We start from the raw sequence: 15,028 nt of genomic DNA, 5'->3' as shown, positions 1-15,028 counted from the left end.
CTCACCTCCTAGTTAATAGCCTCATCTGCTAATCAGAATGTGCTGTACTAAGCTCTGCTTCATCATTACAGGTAAATGTATATACATCATAATTCTCTTATGTGTCTGTTCCATCAGCAGTTACATTTCTATCCTAATTCTGCAGCACAATGCTCTGTACATTCTGTCAAATTTGTCTTTTAAATATTTCTCTGTATATAAATGATATATGTCTAAGCAATAAGGCATCAGGCAGTTGGCTTAGAGAATTAAGGAGCTGTTAATGAGTTGTTTCCAGTGGTCCAGAGACCTGATTCTCTCAACTTCCAGTACCTAACTGTGTGACTCTGAGCAAGTCACTTAATCAGACACTACTCCCGGGCAGAGTCTGAGGAAAAGTCCATGGAGATCAGTACTCTACCTCAGAAAACAAATACAAATTACACAAAATAAAAAAGTAGGCTAAAATCCAATTTGTTTATCATTGCAAATATCTCTAATCTGTGAAGTTTGTTTCCTCAGACCTCCAATGAAAGGGAGTCCTGCACCCAGACAAACAATCCCAGTCAAAGAAGGCAAATAAATAAGGAAATATGCATGTACCTTCTTGATAAAGCACAGTTGTGTACACTTACCACAAATGTAGATGTTCAAGTGTATTCACTGTTGCAGTCATCACACTTGGGTTATCCTGCCAGGGGTAGCCCTCAGTCGACCTGAATACCAGAGGCTTAGTATTTCTGCATCAGTTGCTATCACTCCAGGACTGATGTCAGGTCGTCAGTGGTATAAAATCAGGCAGCCAACGTCATTACATAAGTTTTTCTTGCCCCAAATGTTAGGGGCCCCCCAAAAAGGGAACTAGGTTATGGTGAAAGAACACCACCAGTAGAAAGTAAATACCAAAAATCCCTGTAAGGAGTGAGGAAGAGAGAGAGAGAGACAAAGGGGAAGGAGGGTGGGAAACCAGGACTGCAACAGTGAATACGCTCGAACATCTACATTTATGGTAAGTGTACACAACTGTACTATGTTCTTCGTGTTTCACTGTTGCAGTCATCACACTTGGGCTAATTCCCAAAGCTGAAGAAAAGGGTGGAGGCAGTCAAGAAGACTGGGGGCTGGCTAGGATGCCCTGCAAGACAGTGGTTGCAAAGCCTGCCCTGGATTTGGAAAAGATAGACAGGTGGTAATGCTTGGTAAAGGTATGAACAAAACTCCAGGTTGCAGCCTCCAGGATGTCCCTGGTAGGGACCCCTCTGAGAAAAGCTGCAGAGGTGGAGGTTGCCCTGGTGAAATGTGGTCTAACCCCCTTAGGGGCTGGTTTCCCGCAGAATTTGTAGCAGAAATGGATACCGTGTGCTATCCATTTGGAGATTGATTGTTTGGATATAGTCTTGCCCTCAGCCCCTGCTGCAAAGCTGACTAGCAATTGGTCATTCTTCCTTAAAGATTTAGCCCTATCCAGGTATAATCTGAGCTGTCTGTGCACATCTAGAGAATGCATAATCCTTTCCCCCTTGTTTTGTGGGTTAGGGAAAAAAGGTGGGCAAATGAATTGATTGGTTGAGAGCCACACTGGACACCACTTTAGGCATGAAAGTTGGGTTAGTCCTGAGGGAGACCCTGTCGGCATGAAAAATGATGAAGGGCTCTACCTCCATGAGTGCTTGTAGCTCTGAAACTCTTCTAGCTGAAGTGATGGCCAGAAGCAAGGCTGTTTTCCAAGAGAGGAATTTTAACTCTGCTGAAGCTGCAGGCTCAAACAGGGGTAGTGTAAGCTTTTCCAACACAAAGCTATGGTCCCAAGCTGGGGTAGGAGCTCTTCTGGGTGGCCTTAAATTGTTATCCCCTCTTAGGAACTGTTTGATGAGAGGGTGAGAAAAGAGAGGTGGCTCTGTGCTGTAATGAGCAGAGATGGCAGAGGCATGGACTTTAATAGAAGAGAAGGATAGACCCCTGTGTAGTAGGTCTGCTAGGTAATCCAGGATGAGAGGTAGGGAGGGCTGTGCTGTTTTAGCTCCTTTAGCCTGGATCCAGGTGCAATACATTTTCCATTTGTTAGCATAGGATTTTCTAGTGCTGGGGCGTCTGGCCTCCACATATAACATCCTTAACTTGCTTGCTTAGGCTGGCAACTGGAGGAGAGGTCAGGGAATAAGCCAGGCTGCCAGGTTCAGGGTCTGAGTTGTGGACGCATGAATTCACCATTCTGCTGGGTCAGGAGAGTTGGGATCTGAGGTAGATGCCATGGTGGCAGGGGAGATAGACTGCGCAGCAATGTGTACCAGTGCTGGCGTGGCCATTCTGGGGCAATCAAGATTGCTCTTGGTGTTTCCTCCTTTATTTTGAGTAATACTCTTGAAAGTAGAGGTAGATGGGGAAATGCATAGATTGAGAGGTTTACCCATTGGAAGACTATGGCATCCACTTTCCAGGCCTTGCTGTGAGGGTCTCTGGTGCAGAATTTGCTGAGCTGGTGATTGTTGTGGGAGGCAAACAGGTCCACCTTTGGGGTGCCCCATTTCTGGGTTACAAGGCTGAAGGTGCTGTGGTCTAGCTGCCACTTGTGTGGGTCTAGGAGGTTTCTGCTTGTTGTCTGCCAGAGAGTTTTGGGAGCCTGGCAGGAATTGTACTTGCACGTGAATTTACATGGCTGAAGCCATGTGCCAAAGGGTCATGGCAAGCCTTCAGAGGGGATAAGAATGAGTTCCTCCCTGCTTGTTGATGTACCACATCACTGTGGTGTTGTCTGTTTTGATGAGTAGAGGCCCCGGGGAGAGTAGGGGTCTGAAAGCTGTCAGAGCATGCTGAACAGCTAGCATCTCTTTTTGGTTGATGTGCAGATGTATTTGATTTGGGCTCCAATGGCCCTGAATGCACCTGCCGTCCAGGTGAGCACCCCAGGCATAATCTGTTGGGTCTGTGGTTAGGGTTTGGGTGGCGTGGAGTTGTGAGAAAGGAAGACCCTTGTTGTGGTTGCATGCTGCTGCCCATCAAAGAAAATCTTTCCTTAGACAGGGTATCATAGGTATGATAGTTTCTGGGTCCTGACAGTGTTGACACCAAAGCCTTTTTAGGTACCACTGAAGTTTCCTCGTATGAAGTCTGGCATACTGAATGAGTAGAATGCAGGATGCCATGAACCCTTGAGCTTGCAGGATTTTCCTTGCGGATAACTGGATTCTGGTAGCTAGTTGAGAGAAGTAGCTTGTCAGGTAGGCTTGTTTTTTCTGGAGTTAGGAATGCCATCTGGGATGCTGTGTCCAGGCCTGCTCCCAGGAATACAATTTTTTGAGTGAGTACTAGTTTGGATTTCTTTTCATTTATAGTATACCCCAGGGAGGTCAGTAGGTTCTGTACAAAGGTCAGGTGCTGTAACAGCTTTTCCTGACTATCTGCCTGAATCAGGCAATCATCTAAGTATGGGTAAATGTGAATATTCCTTTGTCTGCAAAAAGCAATGGCTGGAGTCAGGCATTTTGTGAAAACTCTGGGAGCAGTGGATAAGCCAAAGGGAAGCGCAGGGAATTGAAAGTGCATAGATCTTGCCCTGAAACATAGATATTGCCTGCATAAATCCCTGATTGGGATGTGTAGATAGGCCTCTTTTAATTCTAGGGTGACTAACCAAGCATCCTTGGACAGCATAGAAAGAAGCTGCTGGAGGGTGAGCATTCTGAATTCTGGTTTCACCAGGAAGGTGTTTAGAATTGATAGATCGAGGATTGGGTGCCAGGTGCCCTTTTTTCTGGGTACCAAGAAAAGCCTAGAGTAGAAACCTTGGCCTATCTGGTCTGCAGGGACAGGCTGTATTGCCCTCATGGAGAGCAGAGAATGGACTTGGTTTTAGGCCTCTGCCCACTGGTTTGGAGGAAGACCTGAGAACCCTTTTGGGGTTGGCAGAGTGTGGAAATAAAATATGTATCCCTTTGTCACTATGTTGAGGACCCATCGGTCGTTGGTGACAGAGGCCCAGTTTTTTGCATGGGAGGAGAGTTTTCCTCCTAGGGGCACAAGCAGGAGGGCAGAGGTAAGGGGTGGAGGTATAAAGTCATTGTGAGTTCTTTCCATAAGGGGGTGGCTTGGCACTCCCTGTTTTTGAAGTGGAAGAACTCCATTACTTAGAACTCTGCATTCCCTAGGACTATTGTCTGGGGGGGGGGGGGGTCTGCTACCGAAGGTGTTGTCTGAACTGGCCTTGAGGGGACAGGAAAGGACCAGTGCTTGGAGGTGCATTGCCTACTGAACCTCAGAGGCTGGACCTGTAAGAAGTCTTTAACTGTCTGCATAGATTTAGCTTTTTCTTCCATCTTTTTTAAGACCTCTTCTGCCTTGGTGCCAAAAAAATTGTCTTTGTTCAATGGGTGCATCCAATAGTTTTGATTTGACATTGTCTGGTAAGGTCTGTTCCTTAAGCCAAGCATGCCTTCTAAGTATAGAACCTGTTTCTGCTGCCCTGCAGGATGCTTCTAGGCCATCAAAGCCACAGTGCAAGGTGTGTTTAGCAACTTGGCTTGCAGAATGCATAAGCTGCTGTAAGTCTTTATTTTCCGCACAAGCCGGAAAGGTAGATATTTTTTTATTTAAGGAGTTCCATTGTATGTTGCTGGAATTTCAGCATGTGGAACTGACAATTTAGTGCTCTAATGGCAAGAGTTGCAAAGGTGTATACTTTTTTACCCCATCTGTCTAAAGCTCGGGAATCCCTGTCCAAGGTGGTTGCTTTTATTCCTTTACATCCTTGGGAGATGACCTCTGGGTCAGCTGTAGGATTTTTGAAAAGAAATTTGTGTGAGTCAGGGACTCTGTAATACCTGTCAGGCTTCCTGGGAGGAGGTGGATGGGTGTCAGGAGTTAAACTGGATTCCATAAAGACATCATCCACAACATCCAGGACAGGAAGAATGGCTAAAGTTCTGTGCTGTGGTAAATCTAAGAATTCCCTGAGACTCTTTTTGGACTGAGGATAGTCCTGACACTCCCATTGGAAATGCTCCCTTAAAGTATGTAGGGTTTCACCAAAAGAAAAATCTTCTGGAGGAGAGGCAGAAGGAATGGATTCCTCTGCATCTGAATCCTCATAAACAGAGAAGGGTTGCATGTCTTCATATTCAGAAACCTCAGAGTCATCGGACTCCTGGGCAAACAAAACTGCTGGGGACAAATCTCTTTTTCTTTTGGAAGGGGTAGGCTGTCTTCCCCTAATAAGCATGATAAGGTCTTCCGCCATTTTAAGCATTTGAGATTGAGGCATGGAAGCAGGTGTTTGAGCTTGGGTCGTCGTTTTTTTTTTTTTTTTTGGCGTAGCTTGTACCCTGGGCCTAAGAAACTCGGTAGTTTTAGAAAGAACTGAAGACATGATAGATGTTGTTAGTTTGTGTCGAGTATTGGTAGTGCGAAGAACTTCCTCGGAAGCCTGTGCCTGCTCAGTGGCTCCAGACACATCCAAGGTAAAGACATCCACAGGATCCTTAAACAAAGAAGAGTCTTGCGGCATACCGGACTCCAAACTAGTCTCAGTAGCGGCCTGAGAATCAACAGAAGCGGGCATCAGTGGCTGCGAAAACTCCTTACTGAGGATTGGCAAACTGGCGACTAGCCTAATGGAAGCATTGTCAGCAGTTTTGGACCTTTGCGGTCTGTCTCTGTCTTCATCCTTACATTTTTTCAGAAAATCGGTAGTTGGATGGCTTACCGCAACCATTTTGGAATACGGAAATCAAGATCGGAAATATTTAGCTACAATAAGGGCCTGACGATGTATAGTTCTGGTTTTAAACAAAGCACAAAACCAACAGCGAGGGACATTGTGGTCTGGGCCTAAACAGGTGACACAGTAAGAATGGAAATCTCAGTGTGGTATTTGCTTTCCACAGGTGAGACAATTGTTAACTTTTTCTGACATCGGTTAGAGCAAGAAAAAAGGATCCCTAATGGGGTACTTAGCTTTAGAAGACTTCCCTTCAATTCAGAAATGAAAACTCAGACAGTGGCCGACCAGCACTCAGGCGAACTGCTTCTGCTTCGGGCACCTCAGCAAGAAAGACTGATGTAATGGTGTCAGTTGCCTGATTTTATACCACTGACGACCTGACATCAGTCCTGGAGCAATAGCAACCGACACAGAAATACTAAGCCTCTGGTATTCAGGTCGACTGAGGGTTACCCCTGGCAGGATAACCCAAGTGTGATGACTGCAACAGTGAAACACGAAGAACATCACACTGCTAACTGCAGCTTTTAGGAATGAGGTCAGTGCACCTCTTATATCTTCCTGCACTGATTCAAGTTATCATTTTTAAATACTAGTAACTATGGCATTTTAAAAAGCAAACTAAAGCAGCAGGCTTTGCTGAGAATATAGCAAGTTAATGCATTTATCAGAAATAGGTCTAAAACCATGGGACATGTCACTCCCAAACTATGAATTAGATAAATAAAATGAAAAACATGTTCTGGCCACCACAAACTTGCCAAGCAATAATAGTAAATGTGGTGCTGTCTTTGCACTTAGTGTCTACATACGGTTGGCCTAGCCTGTGCCAAGTAAATAACATGAACACCACAGTAAGTATAATTTTACTTTAAATAAATATTTCCTTGAATAGGTTTCCAAGATATAGTCTGTATTTACTGTACTAAAGACTACTAACAATTAATTTGAAAAGTATGAATAATGCAATGTTATCACTTTGAATAAAAAACACATTAAAAACTAAGAACTTCATTAGCTTTCTATAATTAGTAACAAAGGGCCATTTCTACCAACAAGTTAGAAAACTTGTATTTGAAAACTTTCTAACTTTTCTTTGCAAGTGTATTTGTCTATGTAAAATTACAACCATCTATTTTGCTGAAACCGGAAATGAAATTCAGAAATTCCTAACTGCTGGAATGTGACAGATTCCATGGTTTAAGAACTGACATTTCTGTGTAGATTGCCATTTTCACTGTAGGGTATTTTGCACCCCTTACATTTACTGCAAGTTTAGCAATATTTTTGCAACTGTAATACAGATCTTGAAAATAAATTAGCACTCATTTTAGTGTGACAGCTTCATATTACTACTACAGAAATATTCACGGTAAAAACCAAATAAGATTAATTATATGCCTCTTGTTAAGGGACTTCCTTTCTGTGAGCTAAACATATCAGTCTACTCAGCTGTATCCAGTCAAGCAACATGTAGTTGTGTAGGATAAAGACAATTTCAATTTAGTTAGAATATACAAAAACTATGCAAGGTTCAGATATTTACATAAGCTTATCAAAAATAAATCACTCTTTACTCACATTACACAGTTCTGAGGACAACAGATGTAAATGTTTAGCCAACACAGTTAATTCAGCCTCCTTACTCTGAAGCTGCATTAACTCAAGATTTTGGGCTGTACTTTGTTCTGAATTATTTGCACACGCCATTGTTTATACAGTGTAAGAAAATGCTTGTTAAAAAGCCAAACTAACTGAATGACGTTCTTGTGACATATATGAGGTCAAATGATGTATAACAACATGTTTGTTGAACAAATTTATATTTTTTCACAAAGTCTCAAAACAAAAAAAAAACGTAAAGAAATAAGAGCTTACCATTACGGCATGGGGAGTATTCAAAATAGGAACTGAAATTCTGAGTTGCCACATAACAAGTGCCAACAGGGTCCTTTTCTTGAACATAAGTTAATGTTCTCCACTGGTAGAGGGGAGCACATGCCTAAAAATATCACACAAAATGTTAAAACATTACTTAAAATTTGTACAGCTAAGCAAAACATGGAATTTTCTTACTAATGACTAATGACTTCCTAAAAAATGAACTATTTATAAAGACTGTTAGCAATGTGTTAAGGCAATTAAGCCCCAGAGAAACAATATGACCAAAAGATTGAGAGGTTAATATAGTCATGTTGTGCTTAGGATATTTTCTTTTCTTTTATTACCAAGCAGTAGTTACATATCAACTCCTGTAAAACGGACAGACACTTCTACTCCTTGTACTGTATAAAGCTTGCTGGACTTACATTACTAGTTTTGTAGACATACTAAAACATAACACTAAACACATGTTGTCCTCTTTGTGTCTTCCATTCCAAAATAACTAAAATATTCTAAAATAACTGAAGTTATTTTATTTTTTTATTTTAACACTGTAAAATAAGTAAAGTGATAATGGAGAATTTAAAGATTAAGTAAATTTAACAGCAGCATATCCATTATTATGATTACCCCTACAATGGTAAAATCTAAAACTGATATTGTAACCATAGCAATGTAATGTTTAGGAAGCTTACCCAAGTCATGTCATATTATATTATTTATACAACTTCAACATTTTCTACAAAACTATTTTCAAATCTAGAACTAAGAAGTCTCTCCTATCTAAAATGATTTGTATCATACATAACTGCATTTATTACTTATTAATAATGTATTTATTTATTTAGTTGTCATTCTTTAAGTTCTGATGTTTATGCTGCCATTTGCGACATTAGCTTCTACTACTTCTGAGTCTAATGGTTACACTAATGAACTACAAATGTACAAAGCATAACTCACAGATCAGCGTTGATTGTACTACCTCCAACCAGCACTGTGACACTAAATTGTTGCATTTCTCTGTGCATTTTGAACCAGTTAATGAATGATGACAAAGTGTTAATGTTATCCATGAAACGACACAGCAGTGTATAGTGAGTTAGTCTAGATAAGTAAATGTCAATCAATAGCAATGCTTTAATGGTGCATAAGTGACACACTAACATAAAAATAGATGTAACATTCTCCACAGTTTAGCTCGCCCCTGTTCTTACTTGAATTGTATAAGGTCTCCTCTTTTTAAAAAAGGAAGCTTCTCCTTGTATATTAAGACCACATGAGATTCCTGTGAATACTTGCTTGATATTTTTTCAGTTAACTACAAGACTCTTCACCTAACTCAATAAATGTGACTTAGTTCAAAATTATTTTTCATCACTAATAAACTACAAACAATCCTGTAAAAGCAATCCATTTTTAAAGTGATACAGTTAGAGTAAGGTATCTTATGTTAGCATTTTAAAGACTTGTCAGAGTTGCTTGAACTTTGCTTGGAACATAAAAAGCCTTTTTCAGAGAGGGTAACAAAACCATTTAAGGAAAACTCAACCAGCACTGTCTTATTGCTTCTCCCTGGTTTCTTTAGTTGACCATATTAAAGTACGTGTCAGATGTTTACAAAAAGGGATCGTTGTCAAATAAATATTAGTCTGAAAACTTTTGGGCTCCCCATATCTGGACCAGTAATCAAGGAGCCTCAGTCTTCACCACTGGCACAAGTGGAGGAAGTTCACTGATAGGATAGCAAGTACACACACAGTATTTCCAGATGCAGCTCTCTGCATCAACTGCAGTTTCCCTTAAGAGCACACAGAGACCACAGTCAGTCTGGGGCTGATTTCTCACTCTTACTCTGAATCCCCAATAAGACTGCCCACTGGCACAGCTATAGAGATGAGGAATATAGAGATGGTGACCTCCAGCACCCTCTCTGTCTAACCAGTGCTTCGTGTCTCTGCCCAAGTAGCTGACACACACCCACTCTTTGAGGTTTGATTTACACACACACACACAGACACACACACAGACACACACACACAAACACACACACACACACACACACACACACACACACACACACACACACACACACACACACACACACACACACACACACGCACACACACACACACACACACACACACACACACACACACACACACACACACACAAACACACACACACACCTGGGAAAGGCTGCCACAGGTTTACTAGCTATGCCACCTTCTACCCAGACTATAAGGCAGTTACCACTGCCACCAGTCAACTCCTTATCAGCTACTTTAAGGTCCTCAGCAAAGAGTATCCAATCTTACTCTGTAATATTAATATTAACACAAATGGCAGTTTGACCAAGAGCTAGGCTATTAGGAGTGGCCCACACAGTGTCACCAAATAAATATGCAAGTACTCTCAAAACTTAAATATCTCTGCGCAGATCAGCCACAATGAAAGGTTTAAATATATTTAATAATAAATAATAAAAGAACAAGACAATACTAAATATATATTCATAGTGGCATAAGAGTTCAAAACCAAAGGAAATATTTAAAACAACATTGCAGGATCGTTTCAAATAAATAAAGAAAAATATCTAAACTAAGCTTTACTATATTCCTGACTGAATCTAAGAGAATTTACTATTCCCTAGTAACTTACTATTAGAGCAAGGCAGATGTGGTGAATGAATCTTCTAGTGTTGTCAGGTCTAAGACAGAATGCAGAATGCTCTGTCTCACTAAGAAACTTCTAAAATTAATATCTTAAATATTACCGTGGGATAACTTGCAGAATGACATCATTCCTTGTCATCTGCCTGCTAGCTCCCAGGCCAAAGAACCATTGCTGAAGCTGGCAGTATTTAGCATCTACCTGTAAAAATATACAGACAAGGCCTTCTCCTCAGATCTCTGGCAGATGCTGGAGGTCATAAAACAATTGCATTCCTTCATGCTTTCAAGACTAGTAATTACTTGTCCCTAAAGACAATACAGAAAGTTTCCTAGTACAGACATTGTATTTCTTACTGTATTGAAAAATGAAAGATACCATCTTTTATGGCCTAGCCATAAAGTAATTTAATTTCAGTCATTTTTCTGAAGTTAACCTCCTTTATTCCAGTTTCCACTGTTAAAATGTATACATTTAAACAGTTATAATAATGCATGTACATTTCTGTTCTCTTCCAGTAGAACACACTGTGGCTACATTTCAAACAGCACTCTGCAAAAACCTTTTTCAGCACGCGCCTCTGTACAAGCAGTTTGATATACACATGACATACAGTTCTAATACATTTGTAACACAAGCATCTTGTATAAGTCATTTCGATATTCACCAGTGACATATAATTATTTACAAAATTACAGCTAGCTGGGCTGGTAGTATCTCCTTTTGTCACAACTAAACGCCCTTCCAGATCACTAATTTTACATTTCAGTGTGAACAATGACTGGCATTATAGGAGACTTTATATTAGCTGGCTTAACCAAGGATCAAATCTTGCAAAAGCAGACTTACAAAAATGTTCTTCACTTAGAAAGACTCATCTTTCAGAGTCCATACATTAACAACAAATGCCTTATTAACACAGTACATCTGTTTACCCAGTACATGTTAATTTATCCATTCCTCATTGCTTTCCTTTTAATTCCTATATGCACAGAAATACACATCTATCCTTCCTGACATCTCAGTTATACTGTTATTTCTACACAAAATAACACATTGAGATGTGGGTGAAAAAAAGCCAAGATAATTCAAATATATCAAAATATTGTAAATAGAAGCCATAACGTTGCTTGAAGACAACAGTCCGAAAACCATGCAGGCAAGGTAAATTTACCAAACTGACTATTTAGGTGCAAAATGGTAGCCATTTATTTTCTAGTTATAATCAACAGTTTGATTGCATGACTAAACTACAGTTCGTATTTCATTTCTTTACATACTAATTTAACATAGTCTGCATTAAATATTTATACAATTTTGTTTATTTTAAACAACCATAGGCTCATAGGTTCATAGGTAGGTACTAGGCTTTTAGCCCTAAGGCCTATATAAGCCTAGCCAAAAAGGTACCCTGGCTTCCACCACCAAAGAAAATTATTTTCCTGTGCCACTGTCAAGCAGAGCCACAGAAGTGATCCCTAGGGTTGTTGTGTCTTTCGGCTTTTCCCAGTTAGGGGTCACCACAGCGGAACTCTGGACCGCTAATGATTGGCAGTAGATTTTTATGTGCCGAGTTGCTGGCCCTGATGCACAACCTTCAATGAAGGTGCGCCCATTCACGCAATTCTCCACACAAAAGAGCTCTAGCTAAGAATCGAACAGGACAACATCTTACTGTGAGGCGATAACGCTACCACAGCACCACCACCGCAGTCGTGAATTTCCTATTTCCTATCCAATCAAGATTTTTCTTGAAGAGTGCTAATGAGGAGCTCTGTTAGACATAGATAGGTAGTCTGTTCCAGAGTATGGGAAGTCTCTGGGACAGAATCTATCCCTCCAGCATGTTCTGTTTATTGTGGTGACAAGGTTTAGGTCCCTAGAGCATGTAGCTTGGAGGGATTGGGATTTCTTTAAGTGGAGCATGTCCAACAGCTCTGGGTTTGACATAGCTTTGTATGTTAGGCAGAGATTGCCTCTGAGTAGGCGATATGCGACGGAGTAAAGCTGGAGTTTTTTGAGACAGTCTGCATAGGGCATCTGTTTGAGGCCAGTAATCCTCTTTGTGAGGTATTTCTGTGGCCTTTCCAGTTGTTGTAGATGTCTTGTGAGGTACATACCAAAAGGGGCATTGTACTCTACAATGGGTCTAATGAGTGATGAGTAGAGGGAAACAATGACCTCTTTATTTCTGGATGAGAAACCTTTTGTGATGTGGTGTGCCACATAGAAGGATTTACTGACTACTGTGGCGATGTGATTATCAAAGGACAGACTGCTGTCCACCTGTGTCCCAAGGTCTCTTATCACACTTTCGGAGTTAAGTACACTGCCACTTATGTGGTAGTTCATGGGTACAGAGTTTTTACCAAAGGGGATGACATACACTTTTTGGCATTGAGTTTCAGGCCATGGCTTTGACACTAGGAATCTGTGTCAGTGAGGCCCTTTTGTAGTATGTCCACATCGTTAGGAGTTTCGATTATGGCTCCTCGTTTGCAGTCATCTGCAAACTTTGTTAGCCAAAGACCTTCTGTGTTAGCCTGTACTTCATAGAAGTAGATACCAAACAGGAGAGGACTCAGGACTGAACCCTGTGGTACTCCACTTGTCACTGGTCTGAAGTCAGATTTGGAGTCTGTTACTTTCACAGTGTGGGTTCTGTCCATGAGCCAGCTGGCAACCCATCTTGTGACATAGGGATTTATACCAAGTTTAGTGAGCTTATCTATAATTCCAGAGTGGGGGATGGTGTCAAAAGCCTTGGCCGGATCTAGATAAGCTGTGTGAACTACCTTACCCTCATCTATGGCTTTGGTGACTGCTTCAAAGAAGTCAATCAGGTTTAGGAGACATGATCTGCCTTTTACAAACCCAAACTGGGTAGGGTCCAGAGTTTGGAGATTACCAATGTCTTTATGAGTTCCATGATGATACGTTCCATGGCCTTGCAAACCAGGCTCATCAGGCTAATGGGACGGTAGTTCCCAGGGTCCGTCATGGCTCCCCCTTTGTGGAGTGTGATAACCATGGAGGTGCACCATTCAGTGGGCACAAAGCCTGAGGTGAGGCTATAACTGAACATGGTACTTAGGTAGGGTGCCAGTTCATTCTGTAGTTCATGTAGAACGCAGCCTGGGATATTGTCAGGTCCCATGGATGTTGTGTTCTTGGCTTTGAAGAGTGTGTTTTTTACCTGTGCAGCCATGATTACAGGAACTTTGCATTCTTCCAGTATAGAGATGGGCCCTCTAAGGGGTGAGATGGGGGGGGGGTAACATTAGCACTGAACCTATCTGCCAGGATGCTGGCAATATCTGTTGGTTCTGTATATTTAGTGCTATTGTGCTGTAACTCAGAGCAGATCTGAGTGTTGCCATTGAGATTCTTGACATAGCTATAGAATGCTTTGTGGTTGTCTTTAGAGTCAGTGTCAATTTTCTTTTTGTAACTAGCCTTGGAGGATTTTATGAGGGATCTCAGCTTCTTACTGAGGTTGACCAGGGAATTCCTCCAGTCATGGGATTTTACTCTTTTTTGCAACAGTTTCTTTCTTCTGTTATAGAGTTTGTTTATGGCAGAGGACCACCAGATTGGCTTCCTTTTTTGGAGGATAGCATCTTGGTTCTATTAGGGATAGCATGATCCATGCACTCGTGTAAGTGCTTATAGAGTGCATTTGTGTAAAATTCAGCAGTCGTACCTCTATTGTACATCTGCAAGGGTGTCATGAAGTTTACCACTTCTGTCTTAAGAAGTGTGAAGTTGGCTTTGAAGAAATTTTTTTTATGGTGGTTTCCCTTATTGGGGGTGGGGGCAGGATGTGGATGTCTAGGGTGATTGTGGTCGGATCTGAGCAATGAGGAATTGACATCTGGTGTGGAACACTGGTTGCCCATGTTGGTAATGAGCAGGTCTAGGATATTGCTGCCCCTGGTGGGGGTGTGAATAAGTTGATCCAAGGCATTGGAATTTATGAATTCCAGAAAATGTTGAGCAAAAGAGTTGGTACATGAGTAGTTTTCCCAGTTAATGGTGGGGTAGTTGAAATCGCCTATTATTAGGGTGTTGGGTTGTACCCTAATACTTTCCAGTGTATCAAGAAATGAGGAGTGGGAATCCTGGGGCATAGTGGGGGGGGGGGTCTGTAGCAAGCTACAATTTGGATTGCGGTCTTGCCCAGAGTTAGCTGCACTTGGATAATCTCGGATGCATTATGCTGTGCAACTAGCCTGGAGGTGTGGATATCCTTAATGAATATGGACACGCCTCCACCTTTAGTGCTTTGTTCCAGGTTAGTTGGCCGAAAGGTGTGGTACAAATTGTAGCCTGGTAATGCAGGGGTGCTCTCTGGAGCTTTGAACCAGGTCTCTGTCACTGCACAGATGTCAATGTTCTCCATTTTAAGGAGTGCCTCGAGTGAGTGCATTTTGAGGTTTAGACTTCTAGCATTGAGTAGCATTACCCTCAGATTTTGCTTGCTTGTACCTGTTACGGTGGTGAATTTGTCATTTGAACCTTGCCTAAAAAAGGCACTATAGGGGTGGAAAGAGCATTAGCCAGTATCCGGAATCCCAAGGGCGACAGGTGCAGGCCATCTTTGGCAAAGCATCGTGGTCTGTCGATCATGTCGTCCCAGGCAGACAAATACTGGATCCCCTTAGAATGACACCAGAAGCTTAGCCAATTGTTGAAGTCAATCATTTTATCCTTGTACTGTGGTATCATTCTGGGTGATGGCAGGATGCTACTCAGGGCTAGGGTCATACCTGCCTGGGC

The 15,028-nt window shown here is 41.7% G+C and overlaps 1 protein-coding gene across 1 annotated transcript in view; it reads right to left on the bottom strand.

Annotated features, from left to right (window-relative positions):
• ITGA8 (integrin subunit alpha 8) overlaps positions 1-15,028 on the bottom strand; it is a 1,841,490-nt gene that overhangs the window by 1,575,198 nt on the left and 251,264 nt on the right. Inside the window, exon 4 of the mRNA XM_044067504.1 lies at positions 7,574-7,697. Within this exon, the coding sequence (XP_043923439.1) occupies positions 7,574-7,697 (124 nt within the window). The remainder of the gene's footprint in view (positions 1-7,573; positions 7,698-15,028) is intronic.

Source organism: Protopterus annectens, chromosome 3.part1, assembly GCF_019279795.1.
Source record: "Protopterus annectens isolate FY-2018-M chromosome 3.part1, PAN1.0, whole genome shotgun sequence".
Classification (NCBI taxonomy): Eukaryota; Metazoa; Chordata; order Ceratodontiformes; family Protopteridae; genus Protopterus; species Protopterus annectens.
The sequence above is the reverse complement of the archived record's forward strand: the minus strand, read 5'-3'. Positions and strand labels throughout refer to the sequence as shown.